The sequence below is a fragment of the Lissotriton vulgaris genome, chromosome 8 (genome assembly GCF_964263255.1).
Source record: "Lissotriton vulgaris chromosome 8, aLisVul1.2, whole genome shotgun sequence".
NCBI classification, from domain to species: domain Eukaryota; kingdom Metazoa; phylum Chordata; class Amphibia; order Caudata; family Salamandridae; genus Lissotriton; species Lissotriton vulgaris.
In genome coordinates this window covers 860192996-860211374 of record NC_141696.1, presented here as the reverse complement: position 1 = coordinate 860211374, position 18379 = coordinate 860192996, and the positions used below count along the sequence as shown (strand labels likewise).

The following is an 18379-nucleotide window of genomic DNA, read 5'->3' as shown; positions in this document are numbered from 1 at the left end:
ACCTGCCTTACCCCCTCGCCTGGAGAAAGATCAGATTAAAACTCTGAGCACTTCTGAGCAGTCCTACTCTCGTTTCTGCGCCTACACCAGACAAGACCCTGATGCAGAGGTTCATAGATCACCAAGAATTATTGACTCAGAGCCAGGTGATGTGTTGGGAAACAACTTGAAAGATAGCAGTGTTTCATCTTCTGCAGTAACTTATGTGATGGCCAAAGAGAAGACCCTCGAGGACTTTAAAACTAAGGAGCTTGCTAGAGAGATTGTGGTCAGAGATAAATCTCTAGCAGACATTTTGGATCCTAATGTCAAAATGAGGACGACAATGGACTTGATGATGGGAATATTCCCCAAAGATGATAATCTCTTAGAAGAGGCCCAGCAGCGCAGGAAGTTCCTTCCCAAAGTTCCTTCACCAAAGCCTGCAGAGGACAAGTGAGTAAAGTCTTTTCTAGTTATTTGTTGCTTATTTGTGCTTTCCGCTTGGAGGAATAAAAGTGATCTACTTTTACCGTTTAAATTGTTAAGATTTTGAATGTGACATATTCATGAATTTTTATGAGTTGTTGAATCTGATGAACCGATTAATGTTTATGAAGTTTTATAAATATAATCTTTTTAAATTGTACTCGAATTTTAGGAAGTGAGCATTGCTTGTTCTTTACTTGGACTATTTTAATGAATAGTGGTTTTCATGGGTTTTGGGTAATGATCACGAGAGTTGAAAGGACAGGTGGCAAGACTGCCTTAAAAAGCTAGTCAAACTCAGCTCTTGCACTTTATGGAATACCCACTCTCAGGTGTCCGTGCCTTCATAGAAATTAAAGTTAACACTCTAGGCTGCGAGCACCCAATGACTGACCAGCAGAAACGATATATAAAGAAATGGCCAGTGCAGCCACACGCAGTGGGCTAAACCGGTCTGTTCCAGGATGGGACGAGTGTCAGCACTTATGATCAAATTAAGACCTACTCAGCTGCGGTACTTACTGCAAGAACTAAATAAGGTAGGAGTGGAACTTACCTTCCAGAAGGCCTTTGTGCTAAAGGCAGTTGGCTTGTTAATGTCCCCGGCCAATATCACTAAAGAAAATGGACAGAAGTCCCACAAAAACCTGCAGCAACACACTTCATAGAGGACAAATGGGACTTTTCTTGAGCACAAAATTAAAATGGTTTATTTGAACACTCGTTCCCTGGTGCAGCACAGGTTAGACATGTTCGACTATCTTAAGCAATTAAGCCTACTTGGTTATTGCACACAGAGTCTTGGTTAACTGAGGATTCCTTAACTGAAATGTTGGAAGCTATCCCTGAGGGATACTCACATCTCCATGTTAATAGAGAAAGAAGCAGAAAGGGTGGAGGAGTGGCTGTCATTTTAAGCAAACAATTGAAGGTGTTCAGCTCCAAAGTAAATTTCTATAAATGTTAGATCTTTTTACTTTTCAGAATAGATTAAACGCTCCATTGTTTGGCTTCTGGTATATTGCCCCCAGCAATACATGGCCAACTTCAGTGAGCAAATGTTTGAATGTATTTGTCCTCTGACTTCACAATACTCACAGATGTTGGTCATAGGAAAGATTCAGAGGGCAAAGTTAACAAAGGTTGATATTTTACAGATTCAACAAAGGCCTTACATTCCCAACAACAAATCACCAAACCTACTCATATCAAAGGATACATGCTGAAATTATTGTGGTCACAAAATATTAAGGTGGCTTAAGTCTAAATAATATCACGCACTTTGTTTGCCCATCATTGATGAGTTTGTATTACCAATGTGGAGGGCTCCCTCTACCAGTGGCGACTGGAGAGATTTGAAAGTGGTGGGGCGAAAATAATTATTGCACTGCACTGCAGCAAGCAAGCGTAGCAAGTGAGCCCGAACAACCTACAGAGGGTTCGTGGGGGTTGCCCCCCCCCCCCCCCCCCGAGAAAATTTTGAAAAAGTGGACAAATGGTGCATTTTCAAGCAAATTCGAGAAAGCAGGTAGGTTAATAAAGTAATTGTTAATTGCCTTGCTATTCCCCTGTCAAGCAGTTTCACAACCATGTGCATCTCCCTTCTATGTTCATTGCCTTTCTATGTCCCTGTCAAACACCAGCACATCCTTGTATGTCTCTCTTCTATGTTCATCGCCTTGCTATGTCCCTATCAAACAGAAGCAAGGTCCTGCATATCTCCCTCTGTTCTGTTCTGCTCATTGCCTTGCTATTTCCCTGGCAAGCAGCAGCACTATTTTTGAAAAGACTGCTGCCACTTATCCTTGTCTGCATGAATGCATGCTGCTGCTTTTCCTACATCACAGTTTTCTCAGAGTGTAGGCTGTCACACAAGGTTTATGGCAGCTGCCATACTTCAAATGCATGAAAATCACAGGATACACCAAGGCTACCTTTTCCTGGAAAGCAAGGGATTATGGGAGCTTCATCACAGTTTTCTTGTCAAAATGACAGGCTGTGATGACCACATTCAATTCGCTGATTTAAGAAGTAATGTGTATCACAAATCCCTTATTCCACAACGAATTCACAGACATATGTAGATACCCTAGTAGGCATTCGTCATCACCCTGTAAGAGTGCTCCGAACATTCAGCCAGCTTTTCGCATCTGTTTTTTGGTGGCAGACTTACACTTTCAGTCTTACCGATGAGTCTTCTTGCTACTCTTCTGATGCAAAGACAGTCCACTGTTTGAAGTATTTTTTGGAGTCAGATTGCAATTTGAGCCAACTAGGAAAGGGTGAGGCAGCTCCCCAACACTTTTGTCACACATATTTGGTTTCACTGTAAGTAGCTTCAACTGCGTAACTCAAGTGGATTTAAGCGATGTTGGAGGAATAACTTTTCTACCACAATAGTACTAGAAACATATGTGTGGCCATAATAAAGAATAATCAGGAAATTTGGTTACTTTTGGAAATTCATGTAGACTCGATGTTTTAATTTTATGGCTGCAAATGGAAGAGTTAATGATGGCATCTGTGAAAAGCAATAACACTCACCATTTAACCACTTGGCTGTGGCGGTAATTCCGCCGCGGCTCTGTGGGCATGGGGGGTGAGCGCGGCGCCGCCATGCTCGTGACGGAACCACACTGTCATGAGTCATGTGCGACCTGTGCTCATGACTGCCTGGTTCCGTCACGACTCCACCCACTCACTAATTTGCCCGCACAGGCGAGGAATCAGTGCCGTGTGGGTGGAGCAGGAGCAGCATGACGAAACCATGCCGTCATGAGCACACGCCGCCCTTGGCTCATGACGGCGTGGTTCCTTCATAAGCAGGGAAGGGGTTAATAAGCATAAATATTAATGGGTTTCAATGGTATAGAAATCTAAAGAAAATGTTGTGCCATCTCAGTATGCCTGATCCATGTTAAGAATTAAATATACCAATAAACAAAAATGTATCCAATACTGTTTCCAGACAGGGAGCCCTACATAGTCATCAGACAGGCAGCCTTGCAGGAGCCGACAAAGGCATAGCACTAGCCTGTGTCCATAACATCATATCTCCCACTGAATTGTAACAGAATTTAACTCCTTAGGGCCCAGCGCTAGCCTGCAGCATGTTTGATCCCAACCCAGTAGTGCTGTCAGCAATCAGCCGCCCATGGGGAAAGGAGCTAAAAAATGCATGACAATTTGAGAACATAGCTCACATGATGTGATGCGTAAAAAATAAATATTGTTCATTTAGTCCCCTTTGCGTTATTTACATGGCACAGCTGTATATCAACACTGCCTCAAATATATTTTGTGCTCCTGTTGATGACTGTGTGGTAATTAGTTTTCTCCTGAACAATGCAGACGATTCATGCAGAAAACCTGACCGTGGGGGGGTTTAAAAATAAAACTTACCTGACCTGGTCTGTCCTCGCCGCCTCTGTTCCTGGGTCGGGATCCCGCTTTCTAAACAGAAACAGACAGGCATGCTGCAGTTCCCTTCCCTCCTGTAAGCCAATCACAATGCTGTAATGGTAGCGTTGTAATTGGCGCGGAGTCCCGGACGGCGGCACCAGTAGAGACGCCATTTTCTCTATTTAGGCTGTATACAGCCTACATAAAGAAAATGGCCAGTGCTCATGACTGCTTTGGTCGGCCCCAGGGTCGACCAGACAGCCACGGCACTCTGAGTGGTGCAAGCCACTCCTCCAAGACCCTCCCACCCCTAACCAGGCATGTGCTCCCGCCTGCCCCCAACCAGGCATACCCCTGCAGTCTGCTTTCTCGTAGTGCGAGAAGCAGAAAATAAAATGCTACTTTTAAATACCATTTTATTTCCTGCTTCTCACACTGCGAGAAAGCAGCGGTGCGGCGTTCCAACACCCTAATGGAGCGGCCGCTACTGCCCTCTACTCATCCGTCGGACTTGTAATGGAAGCATGTCAAAAAAAGTGGCATGGTTAATACGCTTCAGCAGACTGAACCCATTGAGAGTAGGTCTGCTATCAAGGCCGAATTTGACTTCGCAAGTTGGCTAACTGTAGCAGCTGATATTCATGCCCTTTACAAAATCAGTGTATGTCCATCAGGGCCAAGTCACCCCCATAGTTTGCACAAGAACTCAAGGAAGCCAAACTTAAATTAAGGGTACTAGAACGTCCGTGACAGAGAAAATATGAGGATATACCGAAGATAAAATTTCAGGATGGGTTAGCAGAGTATAAAGCACTAGTTTTCTAGAAACTAAGCGAAGTACTATGCTGTTAGGATATTAGAAGTACCAAATAAACAGAGAGAAAGCTCCAAACTCATGCAGGAACTTATCTCCTTAGAAAAAATAGCAATCAAAGAGGAATTCTGCAACAAGCTTGATTTTCTTTTCTTTATTGATAACATTTTGAAAATTAAGGAAGGTTTTCCTAAACAGGCATGAACTCCTGGTGAACCAAATAAGGAGTACGACAAGGAAACATTGTTAAACTTTCCAGAAATGGATGGGAACCTACTGGGAACATTACTTGCCAAAGTAAAAACACGGTCCCCTAGGGATCCTTGCCCTCCTGCTTTCCTAAAAGAATTTATTGTGGCAATAGGTTTGCCTATGTAAAATCTTCTGAACCTTTCCCTTCAACAATGTGTTGTTTTAAGCATTTTTAAACATACAGAATTTATCCAGCTACTGAACAAAACAAGGACCAGATCATTTGGTATTAAAAAATTATAGGCCCATTTCTCTGCTCCCTTTCCGAGCTAAATTGTTGGAGTATCATACTGTCTTAGAGTTGTGTAAATATTTACAGGACACAGCATTCTTCAATCTGCCCGAGTGGGTTTTCCTCCTCTAAACAGTCTGTAATAGTATCTATTTTAGATGAATTTTGAAGAAAATAAAACAGGGAGAAAGACTGCATTGGTACTGTTGGACCTGTCTGTGGCCTTTGATACGGTTAAACATAAGATTCTGATAAAACGGGTGAAGGAAGAAGGGATAGTTGGCAGTGCACTTTGCTGGATCCAATCTTTTTCTCTGGACTGTCCACAATGTGTCAAGATTAGGGTATTTTACATCTCATGCTAACACATGCTAACAAGTCTGAAGACATGGTTATTTAAAGAAGCGTACATATTATAATGTAGCAGCTTAGCCTTCCGAATTAAGCTGTATTGCAAAGCCAAGAAATCTTCTGGTGAATGCGGGCTGTATAATTTTCCTGTAAAATATCACATAATTTAGGTGATATTCACGGGAGAACATTTTCTCAAATCAATCAATCAGTATTTATATAAATTGCGGCTAATCAACCGATAGGGTATCCAGGCGCTTGCTGGCCCCAAAGGATTTTTCAACCAGCTAGGTTTTGAGGGCCATTCGGAATTCCAGAAGTGAGGTGATGGTCCAGAGGTGCGTGGGGAGGCTGTTCCAGGTCTTTGCTGCAATGTGTGATAAGGAGCGTCCTCCATTTCTGCTTCAGTAGATGTGGGGAGTATGGCCAAGTAAAAGGGAGGTGGAGTATAATTTTCTCATTGGTTGGTGGAAGTTCAGGCTGTGGTTAATGTAGGCGGGTCCTTGGTTGTGTAGAGCCTTGTGTGCGTGGGTCAGCAGCTTGAATTGGCATCTCTTCTGTACAGGGAGCCAGTTGAAAAATACAAAGCAGTGACAATTTCTCTAAAATAAATAGCACCTTGCCAGAGGGATATCATTAGTGCATGTGCTAATCTGTCATAAGTTTTGTAATGAGGGTAGGTGGAGCAAAAAAGACTACGCAGCTGGATAGTGAGCGCAGATCTATGAAAGTCCTCGGACATTGTGGTATGGTTCTTGGATTTCCTTTATTTCAAGCTAAGGAAACTATTGATTGTCATGGCCTTAGTTTATCCAATTAAGATGATTGCCTGCCTCACAGAAGTGAGCTTTTGGACAAGCTTTACAAGAAAAGAATCACTTTTCACCCCTGCTCACAAGAACCCCTTGCCCTCTTGATAAGCAATGTATTTATCGAGAGCAATTGCATCAAGAGAACACTTGGGAAAAGTGATCACTAGTTCACAAGTTGGCAATTAGTATCCAGAACCTCAATTGAGTGACTGCGATCATGTCTTTCTTTTTTATTTGTGACATCAGTGTATCATGTCTCAGATTAATCACTTAAGTTATACATATCAGAAAGACAGGTCCTGAAAGAAAGGTCACGATAAATTTGACAAGGAGATTTCACCTATCCCTTTTGTTCAGTGACTTGTGGGCTACCTAAGGGCTTCCCAGCTGTCTTTTACTCTTAACATGTATGTTAAGTCCCACGGCCTTTGATTCCACTCATACACTGATGAAATATACCTGCGAGTCACAGACCCAATTAACTGATGTTTCAAGTGACCTAAAACGAGTTGAAACTTGGAAATGTAAGACTTCCTAAAAACCCAGCATTTTTAAGACCGAAATCCTGGTCCAGGGACCCCACCTTCCAAAGAGAATTGACTCTAATACCCCACTTCTTCAGAGAAATTGTGCCAAACAAAACTGAGGTTACAAAACGGAGGTTACAAACGAAGATTCACTCACTACGCTGGCCTAAGCCTCCATTCTCAGATCGGAAAAGCAGTCAAATCTTTGGGCCACCAACCAACCAACACTGCTCAAAAACAGTACAGTAGACAATGAACACCTCCCCTTGTTAGTCAAAGCTCTAGTAAACTCATGCTTAGACAATTGCAACGACCCAATGTTTTTGGCTGCCTGTCTACGAAATAAACACACAGCAAAACTCCCAGAATGCTCCTCACACCTCATCTATGGCCGGTACAAAACATCTAGTATCACAAAAACCTTCATTAACAGACAGGGTCACTTTCAGAACACTTAATCACGCATTTAAATGCTTTAATAACTCAGAACTAGAGTAACTAAAAACATATTTGCGAATCGGGCAATGCCGCATTAACTACTTCAATCTCCTTTCAGTCTATATAAAAAGTGCACGTCCCCTATTACCTACATAGCTCTACCAGCAACTGAAACTGTTTCTTTTCTAATCTCTGACATAGTTGGCTCGATCTCCTCACACTTTCACTGAACCCTAAGAGCAATTGCTGTGCAGTGTGTGCTACACAAAGGTTTATAAAATAAGTTTAAACGTTTCTGTATTGGAAGGCGCGGCTTTTGATTAACACCTAACAAAGATATTGAGTCGTTTAGAGCTATGCTCTAATTCTTTGAATTAGGAATGACACTTGAACACTGAATCATTTCAAATATATGTTTTATCTAAGTTAGTAATATACGTTAGATCTAAGGTAGTAATATTATTTCTACTGTATATGCTTTAATGAGTGCAATCTAGAGCTGTACATAAGAAACTTAAATTGCCTTTTGTCTTTGATGTTCTGTAGAACGTTATATGTTTTTTGGGAGGTATCCCTGCAGTAGAAATGGTCAGAGAGGTGATTTGACTGGAATGAGTGTTTTTTTGTGGGTGGGTGGGCAGGGGTGGTAGGTTCCATATATTGGTTAAAGAAGCAGATTGAGGTGAATATGCTCCTGCAGTTAAATAGAGACAACCCTATGTAGGTGTTTCGCTACGTAGGACAGGTGGATGTTCTGAGTGATTGGGGGTTCATCTGGGGCCAAGTGAGATTTCATGAGGAGAGGAACAGTCATGCTTTTAGGGTGGCTCTAAACGCACCTGCTGGGAGAGAGGAGTTGACAAAAGTGAGGGATGGTGCAAGGGCATGTCAGAAGAGTTATGTTTAGAGTGTGCGCTTGGCTGAGAATGTTGGCACAGCACTTGACTGTCTTAAGAGTGTTTTGCTTTTGTAAGCCTTCTCTGTAGTGTTTGGATTCTAGTCTCATTTCAATGTGTTGATGTTTTGTTTGTGAGCTCTGTGGCCAGGTGTAGTTTGGGAATTGCATCTTTTCATTTGAAGTCTTCAAACGTCTTTTGATCCTGTTTGTGCTTACATGTACCAGTGTCCAGATTGTTTATGTTAGAGATGTTTTGTGCTACAAGGAGCATGTATGTCTTTAAGAGCTCCGTCAGCAGAGATCAGGGAGTCAAGGACTGATTCCATGTATGTAGATAGGCTGGGTGGGGGCAACGACGAGTGTTTGCTGGAGTGCATCAATATGAACGTTTTTGAATGAACATTTTGTGATTTGGTTTGTCCTTTTGAAGTGTGGTGCAAGGTTTGTCGACTTTAATACTTAAAATCATGGCTAAATGAGCAGACCTGTCTATGTTTCGTTAATATGAACAGGTCAGGATTTTACTGCTGAGATTATGCCTATTGTATTGCCTTTAGAATGTGTTGATGGTGTATTATGAATTTAGACGGTGGTGACTGAGAAATAGCCTTTCACTGTCATTGGGGAAACATCTAATAGGAAAATTAAATCCCGAGAAAGATTGTGTTGTTGTCAGTTTATGTAAGATAATATAATTCTCCCCTGAAGTCTTTGCAGTAACCACCTGGTTGGTAGAGAAGGTGAATAAATACAGGTTGTTAGTGAGTGAAGGATACACAATTTGATTGGTACTCGATGGATGAGCAGAATGATGATACGAGTATTGTGTTTGGGGTGAATGTGTGTCATAATGAAGACAGACATCAGATAGACTTTAGTCCTGGTTTATTTGATCTTAAGCTGAACACCCGGGCAGAGACACAAGCGCATCTTATGTCAGGTCCTGATCAACTGTCTTTTACAGAACTTACAAACACAAAGGCTCCTTTACATGGAACATCAGGAACATAAGATTCCAGAAGTATAACATAACAATAAGCAGAGGCAAAAGCAATATGTAAATACTACATAGGTTTTCCCTTTAGAAAACAAAAGGTTTAAAGTGAGCGAGAAAAAGGTTAAGAAAAACAAGGAGAAATAAAGGACAGGGAAGAGTAGGATGAACTACAATAAGAATAGGCAAAACTATGAAATCAGAAATGTCAAAAAATAAAGACTATATAGTTAAACTCTATATCTATAAGGAATTTGAGACACACGTGAACTGCGTCTTAGGACAGACTGTCCCGTACAATCTTTATCAACTATTTTTGTTGATCCTTTACATGGATTGTCAAATTGACGACTTTTCACTAAACGACATTTGTTCCACCAATGTCCGTCAATGAGTTTAACAGCAACAGAAAATAGCTTGGCTGAGATATATAAAGTCATCATTCACTGCCCTCGGAAGACCTGAGTTATATACAACACCATCCATAATCAAGAAAGCGGACATTGCGTGGATTAAGAAGGAATTCCAGGGGAGGACACGCTTAGAGAGAGAGGAATATGAGGTTAATAAACCGTTAGTAAGAGCACATCTGGTTTTGTCCTCTTCCCCCTCGATGGAACCCTACCTGCAATATGTCTCTAAACCCTTGCATAGATTTTTGTTAACCAGATTCAGATTGAATTTAATCCACTATTCATTAGGTTCCTTCCCTACGTGGGGTAAACCAGAACATGCACCACCCTGTGAGTGCGATCAGTTCTCTAATCAGGATACTCTTCATTTCCTGTTTTTTTGTGCATTTTACGATTCTGAGAGGAGAAAATATTTAATTCCCCTCCTGAAAACACTGGGCTTTATACAAGTGAGACCTGCCTTGCTTTACCTCCAAAGGTTACCGGACGCACATGTCACTTTTTGTGTAGCGAGTTTTTTAACAGCCGCGTACAGAGGTAGAAATAAAAGAATCCCTAGAACTGTTCTGTTTTAAATTAAAAATGAATACATTAACTGTTACTTTTTGTATGTATAATGGTGACTAATTCAGTGACTTTTTTATGGACACTATGTATAAACAAAATGAACTGTGGGTATTTTTAAAATGTCTTTTCAAATATATGTATGTTTTGCCTTTTATGATTTTAACAAAAATCGAATAAAGTGTATTTTGACTGACTGACTGACTGACTGACTGAGTTTAACAGAGTTTCCTCTTACTTCACTAACTTTCACTGGTGGACTGAACTTAGAAAAACCTTTCTTAACATGAGTGGGTTTCTTGATGGAGACAAAATCACCAGGATGTATGTCCACAACTTTGACACTTTTCTTTTGATCAAAATATGTTTTTTGTTTACTCTGTACAATCTCTACGCGATGTCTGACATCCTCATCCTTCCACTGTTTACCTTTTATCCATTTACTCATCCACCCCGGACAAGACAAAGTGAAAGCTCTGCGACCCCGTAGTAATTTAAAAGGCGAAACACCTGTTGTTGAATGGGGTGTGGTTCGGTAGAACCAAAGCATGCTTCTAACTGAACTACTTGCAATACATTTATTAGTAAGAGCCCATTGGATACACTCTCCCCAAACCCTGTTCATGCGCTCTACTAAACCATTTGTCTGAGGATGATATAGAGAACTCTTTAAATGTTTTATACTGCATTTGGACAGATAATCCTCAACTTCTGTTGAAACAAATTGCCTTCCATTGTCCGTCACTAAAAATTCTGGAAACCCTTCTTTTAAAAACACATCACTGAGGAATTCAACCACAGTTTTAGAAGAAACGTCCCTCACAAATTTTATTTCAGGCCACTTCGAATAATAATCCACACGGACCAAGGCAAATCTAGATGACACATCAAGTGCCTGAAATGGGCCAACAATATCTAAACCAAGCTTAACCCAAGGTGCAGAGGGTAATTCTATGGGTGACAAAGGTGGAGTACTCACTTTGACAATTCTGTCAAAACTTGAGCAGATGACACATGACTTTACAAAATCATCAATTTCTTTGTCCATTGAAGGCCACCAGAATGAAAGCCTCACTCTTTTTTTAGTTAAAGTAGAACTTAAATGCCCTTCGTGTGCACATTTTACTAGTTTTTCTCTCTCTCTCTCTCGAAGAAGAAGAAGAAGAAGAAGAAGAAGAAGAAGAAGAAGGGGGTACTAACTTGTCACTTCTTAATACTAATCCACTTTCAATTGTGAGTTCATCAGCTACTTGCAGAAAAGTTTTGAATTCAAAATTCAAATTTCTTTCTTTAGGCCACCCATTTTTGATGAAAGTAGTAACTTTTTGTAAGGATACATCATTGAGTAAAGCTTGACGCCATTCATTCTCAGACACCGCACACAATTGGGGAAGATCAATGGCAGCTCCAAGATATTCATCCTTCTCTTCTTCATCCATATTACTGCCTTTCTCAGTCGTGTCGGAAGAACGAGAAAGTAAGTCAGCACAACCTTTTTTGCTTCCTGGAATGTACTCAACAGAGAAATCAAACTGGAGTAACTTCGATGATAGACGTGCAATTCTTGGCGTGAACCCTCTCACATTTTTCCCACTAAGGATAAATATTAAAGGTGTTTGATCAGTTTTGAGGCAGAATTTCCTTCCCCAAAGGAAATTCCTAAACTTCATTATAGCCCACCAGCAAGCCAAAAGTTCTTTCTCAATTACAGATATTTCATTTCAGATGATGATAATACCCTAGAGCCAAAACCTATTGTGTTTAACTCCCCTCCATTATTTTGAGAGAGTACTGCACCAAGACCCACATTGCTTGCGTCTACCGTAAGGGTACACATCAAAAAGGGATCAAAATGTTTTAAGATGGATGGAGAATTTAATTGCAGTTTCACCCAATCGAAAACATCCTGACACTCCTTGTTCCACTCAAAGACATAACCCTTCACTAACATACGTGATAGTGGTCTTAATTTAGTAGCAACATTTTGAATAAACTTCAAGTAGAATTCACATAATCCCAAGAAAGATTTCAGAGTACTCTTGTCAGAGGGAGCTTTTGCATTGACAATGGATTTAACAAGACTGGATTTAGGAAGAATCCCTTTTTGGTTAACTAAATCTCCCAAATAGTCAACTTCACTAGTAGCAAAAACACATTTGTCTTTGAGTAAAACTACTCCACCATTTTGGAACCTGGATAATACTTCTTTCAGTATGGCATCATGTGAACTTCTGTCAGGAGCGTGAATAAGTACATCATCCTGGAAAACAGAAAGTCCATTAATTCCCTTCAACATGTTGGACATATCTCTTTGGAAAACGGATGCCGCTGAGGCAAGCCCGAACGGCATACGCACATACTGAAAAGTCCCAAAAGGGGAAACAAAAGCAGTGAAAGGTCTGGATTCTGGTGTTCATTCTACTTGGTGATAGGCAGATGCCAAGTCTAATTTTGTGAAAATTTTCGCGTCCTTTAAGCTAGACACTAGCTCATTTATGTTGGGAAGGGGATGTGAATCGACCCATATTTCTTTGTTGAGACAGCGAAGGTCCACACAAACCCTTAACACACCATTCTGTTTTCTCGCAACAACCAATGGAGACAACCACAAGGATGACTCTACTGGCTCTATGATTCCCTTAGCGCACAACATGTCAAGTTCTTTTTCTAAATCCTGTCTTATACTAAAAGGAACATTTCTGAGTTTGTTTCACAGGACAGGCATCATCTTTTACAATGATCTTATGTTGGAAATTACTTATCTTTCCTAACTCACCAGAAAAAAACATGTGGATAATCATTGATAAGATTTTCTAATTCAGGGCTGTCTCTCACTGCAACTACTTGATTCTTTGTACCAGGCCTGAGTACCATACCAAATGATCCTTGGTGGAACCACCCTAGAATGTTTAATCCTTTTTGTGCCACATAGATCTTACTGAATATTTTCCTTCCCTTGAATTCCATAATTTCCTCAATGTATCCTGACACATTTATTTCTCGTCCCTCATAGGAGACGGCTTTACGATCTGGAGGAAGGAGCACTCTGTTCGGCCATGTTGCGTGATAGAGTTCAAGAGTAATCATTGAGATTCGTGCACCCAAATCGACCAAAAGATTAAGTACACGATCACCTGCTTGAATGTTAACATAAGGATCAACACATAAGTCAGGGTCACCTGTGACAACCCCGTCATCTTGAACAACTACTACCATGTTACTTAGATCTTTAGTAATAAATTCCTCATCAACACAAGAAGTATCTTGGTTAACAACACATTTTACAGGAGCAGGTTTTTGACTGAATCTATTTTTACCTGTTTGCGAAATGTCCTACTTTGTTGCAAATTTTACATGTCACAAATTTTGCTGGACATTTACCATTTATATCATGTGGTTTATAACCACACCTAAAACAAATATCAGTTTTAGAAAAAAATTAATTATGTTTGTCAAATGACCGTTGTCCTTCGGATGCTTTGTTGTAGACCATTTTGGTTTCTTTTACTTTTACAGCCATAATAGCTTCATTCTTCTTTTCCTCCAACTGTTTTACTGAGATTTGCGATGTTTCAATACTCTTCGCTACTCTAATTGTTTTTTCCAGAGTAGGATTTCCCAACGTTAACAGTTTTTGTTTAATGGATTTATCCGTACATTTAGCTATGAATTGATCCCGGACAAGCTGATCTGCAAAATTCTCAAATTGGCAGTCTGAAACATGACTTCTTAAAGCTGTAATGTAATTGTCAACATCTTCACCAGTGTTCTGCGTGCATAAAAAAGATTTGTGTCGAAGAACTACTAAACTAGGCTGAACGTCAAATCTTGTTTGTAGTTTTTTAATTGATGTTTTAAGATTTCTCGCCCTTCGTATCCCAACGAATGTAACAAGATGTACTTCTTCCTTTCTGCACGAAATCTCATAGCACCAAATTGCACCAAGATAAGTTTCAAACCCATCAATCCACTTCCGCCATTTAATAGGTGGATCTCCTAGAGTTTCTAAAAATGGAGTGGGTGGTGAAACTGCTTGCATTTTTATTAGAGGAACTTGTGGGTTGTTCAGCACCCGTCGCCAAAAAGATGTCATAATGAAGACAAACATCGGATAGACTTTAGTCCTGGTTCATTTGATCTTAAGCTGAACACCCGAGCAGAGACACAAGCGCATCTTATGTCAGGTCCTGATCAACTGTCTTTTACAGAACTTACAAACACAAAGTCTCCTTTACATGGAACATCAGGAACGTAAGATTCTAGAAGTATAACATAACAATAAGCAGAGGCAAAAGCAATATGTAAATACTACAATGTGTTTGATGTTGAAGCTTTTTACAGACGTGTGAAGGCACAAAAATTGTGGCTCAAATAAGGAGTAGGTAAAGAGCATTCTTTTCTGCTCTTTTTACCTAATTTCTACTTCAGATGCCACGGTTCGTTAACATCAGAGCAATCATTAGGAAGGGGCATTGGTATGTGACTGAGGTTTGCGGGACACAGAGAGCACATGGAAATCAAAGCTTCCAGGGTGGGACCTCTTACTGCAGTTAGGCGACAAGTTTGGTATGCAAAGTTGGTGTGAATCTCACCTCTCACTCAACTCCCGATCTGCCATAAAATAACATGTTGCCTGTAGTGATGGATGAATGATGAAGGTCCGAGTAGTTGATAAGTAGAAGTAATTTATTTGAGTAGAATGGTACAAGGTACATTAATGGATTAGTAATAGTACAGAAGTTAAGTCGAAATTGAACCCCACCAGGAACAGGATAATCTCAGCTCAGCCCCAAGTCTTAACTGATCTACATAGCTGAGGCAGCATTCTATTACATCACAACCATGTTAACATTCTAATAAGCAAAACATGAGAGATTGCAAGAAAGAAAGATGCAGAAGTCACTACATTTACACAATAAAAGTTTCCAGAAGCCCCACAGATAAAAGCACAATGCTTCTTCACAAGTTCTGAATTTTTGGGGAAAAGGTCAGTTTTTTATCTTTGGTTTGTTGACAGTCCAGTCAATAGCATAGAAAGGCCTCCAGCAAGCAAGGGCATGCAAGTGCAATCAAGCAGCAGCTTCGCTATAGAAAAAATATGTGGTGGGTCCCAGTCATGATGTTATATATAGGAATGAAAAACGGGGGAAATAGAAGTATGGCACTACCTCCATCCAGCTTCCAGTAGCAAACTGAAGATCACAAATCACAGGGTAGTGGAGTCCCACTAAAACCTTTTTTTAACAGCGAGTCACTTAGTTTTTTAAAGAGATTTGCACTTACCGGAATTCACCAGTGGCATGTTTCATCGGATCTGCACTCAGGCACCTAGTGTGTCGGATTGGGTCAACCTCCTGATGAAGGGCGCACTTCTAAATGAAATTGTCAGTGGGATCTGAAAAGTGTGTGTTAAAATTACATCAGATATCCCAATCCAATTCTATTATGTTGTCCCTGACATCATCTAGGTAATCATGGTCTACATGTTTTAGCCGCATGGGCCCGAACTAGGTCTAGTGGCTTTCCTCAGGACCTCTGTATGACAGATACCTATGTGCTTAGGTATTCAGACACTATTCTATACTAGGTATAACATTGATCACTCCTTGTGAAGTGTAAGTGAAAAAGAAAGAGGGCGATATAACTGTGAACTCTTGTAAGTCACTGACTTACTCAATTCCTGGATACATTGGGATGGTACCGCCAGATGGGGCTCACTGGGGACCCATAGAGCAACTTAAAGGTGGGCAAACCATGTAGTTACACATCCATCAAGGGTGCCGGCCTGGCTGGTATGCCTACTTCGACACTTCACAGATCCCACTGATAATGTCATTTAAGAGCGCTCCCGCCGGTTAGAGGCTGAGCCCATTCAGTAATACTAGGTGCCTAAGTGCCAACCCGATGATGAAGCATGCCACGGGTGAAATCTGGTGGGTGAGCGTCTCTCAAAAATCCATAGGGGGTTCCCTTCTAAAAGCCCGTTTTTGGGGTTTTGTGGGATCTTCACTCCTCTGATTTTTAATTTCCTATCATTATTTTGTCTGCTTTGGTTTCACTCTGCTGTGATTACACTGCAGTCCCAACGTTTTAGAGCTCTCTGAATCCAAGGGAAGGCTTTGGTTTTCTTTTGTTGCTTTCCTTCTTAAGTCTGGCATAGAGACAGGTTGAGCTGTTTCGCATGTCACATGTAATCAAACAGATAGTAATTAAGTATTGCATACATATGTACATACTTAGGACGACGTTTGGTCAGTTCTCTTCATCCATTGGTCTGTTCAGCTGTCATTCAATGTTGCTGCCATTTAGCAAAGCATACGGCATGGGGTAACGGCTGAGCTCACTTAAGTCATTGTTTTTCTTGCCCTGTGACTGACATCATTTGTCTGATCACACCTGACTTCCACCTAAAAGATGGAAACGTCAGGGCCAGGGTAGATGGGCCAATGTTATGCTTTGACAAAGCTTTTTTCTTTCCATTATCAATCCTTTTTTAAAATATTTTTTTAGTCACCCTTGCATCCTTCTTATTTATAGTAATTTGTGTGACATACTACTGCCCTTAAAAACATGAAAACAATTAACACCAGCTTGCCAGGCCAGAGCTATTTGCTTTGCCAATGCTTGTTTTCTGTTGTCTGGAGAGGATCATCTTTTAATCATTTAATCAGAATTGTTTTCCTTACCTTGAAAATACGATTTCCACATTTTTTTCTCTTGTTTGATAAATGTTCAGCAAAACAGTGCCTGAATGTTTAGTGCACGTTTTTAGAATCTTGTATTTTTCCGAATATAATCCATTTGCCATTATTTCATGAATGTGAGGCGTTTCCATATGGAATGCTGCCAGAACTCTTTTACTCTGTTTTAATATTTTATATATTTTTATTTATCTTTTTTTGGAGATGCAATAAACTGTTCATTCCAAAGACGACTCAGTACAGACAAGACATTTAGACTACCTTGTTGTCGTATAAGTAGTATGCACTGGAAGAATACAGTGCAGGATTAGATATTGCTTACATTATTAACACGAATCACCACAATATGTTCTCAATTGTTCTATTCTCTTTAGGTGATTATCTGACATGTTCCCCCATTATTACCTGCAAGTTCTTGTTTGTCTAATAGTGGTGACACTCTCACCAAGATTTTGCATTGTGTGGTGCCTGGTGTCTATAGAGGGCAGTTATCTGGTGAATCTGGTAATTGAATCAATATCCACCTATGTGGCTAGATCTTCCACAGCTATGTCGTCTCTTCTAGCAGTCCTCATATGAGACCCTTCACCAGGGCCCATTCTATCAGGTCTCTTACCCAGGACATTTTGATTGTCCTCAGGAAGGTATCCAGTGAATGGATTTTCAGCACTGTGCCAACTTTGTCGACAGGACAAGAAATCTGCATCGCATCTTGTTTTTCCTGTGCTTTGGCATAGTGCCTTTGATGCAGCGCTCCTCAGGAAATAATTTCTAAAACCATATCACTTTTCCCTGAAGTATATGTTCTAACATATTCTCAATCAGTGGGCCCATAACACTGTCAATCATCTAACATCTACTTACACTCTACTTCATGGATCAGTGAAATTCAAAGAAGAGCGGCTGTATCATAGTGGAGTATCTAAAACTAATTTGCATATTTATTATACTAATTACACCTGCAGTTTAGATGTGGTTACCATGGTTTTCATAAATACAACATTTATTTAGACACACCACCATTGAAGTCAATGGATCTGCAAGTAAAAAATTAGGCGTAGGAAAACTCAAGACCAGCTTGATTCTCTATTTATCTAATTTTTATTAATAGCAACTTCAGCATGTCTAAGATTTATTCATCTCAATTTATTTATTTATTTTAGAAAAATCGACATTTAAGCATAAGGATTTAAATTCAGGACAGCTGACATCAGTTATTTAAGGAAAACTCCATTTTAGATATTTCATTAATTTATATATCAAGTATTAGCAAAAGACAGATAGTTACCGAACTAATCATCAATTTCCCGTACATCCCTAACTAGACTCTCAGATAAAGTGCATTTCCCTGTAAAAAGAAAACGGAGTTAGGCAGGTTCTTACATATCCGGAAAATCAGCATTCCAGCAGCATCTCCGGAAGAAATCAAAGAGAAGTTTTTTCTTCAGTAAAAACAGCACTTTTTATACCTTTTTCACTAGCTCTATCTAGCTAAAAATGTAACTCTTAACGT

At 40.2% G+C, this 18379-nt stretch overlaps 1 protein-coding gene across 5 annotated transcripts in view; it reads left to right on the top strand.

The window, feature by feature from the left end:
- Positions 1–18379, top strand: part of SHROOM2 (shroom family member 2) — a 724057-nt gene that overhangs the window by 651206 nt on the left and 54472 nt on the right. For all 5 annotated transcript variants that reach the window (XM_086934791.1, XM_086934790.1, XM_086934788.1 and 2 more), the window contains one exon: positions 1–435. This exon is cut by the window's left edge and continues 114 nt beyond it. In XM_086934791.1, coding sequence (XP_086790917.1) covers positions 1–435 — 435 coding nt within the window. The remainder of the gene's footprint in view (positions 436–18379) is intronic.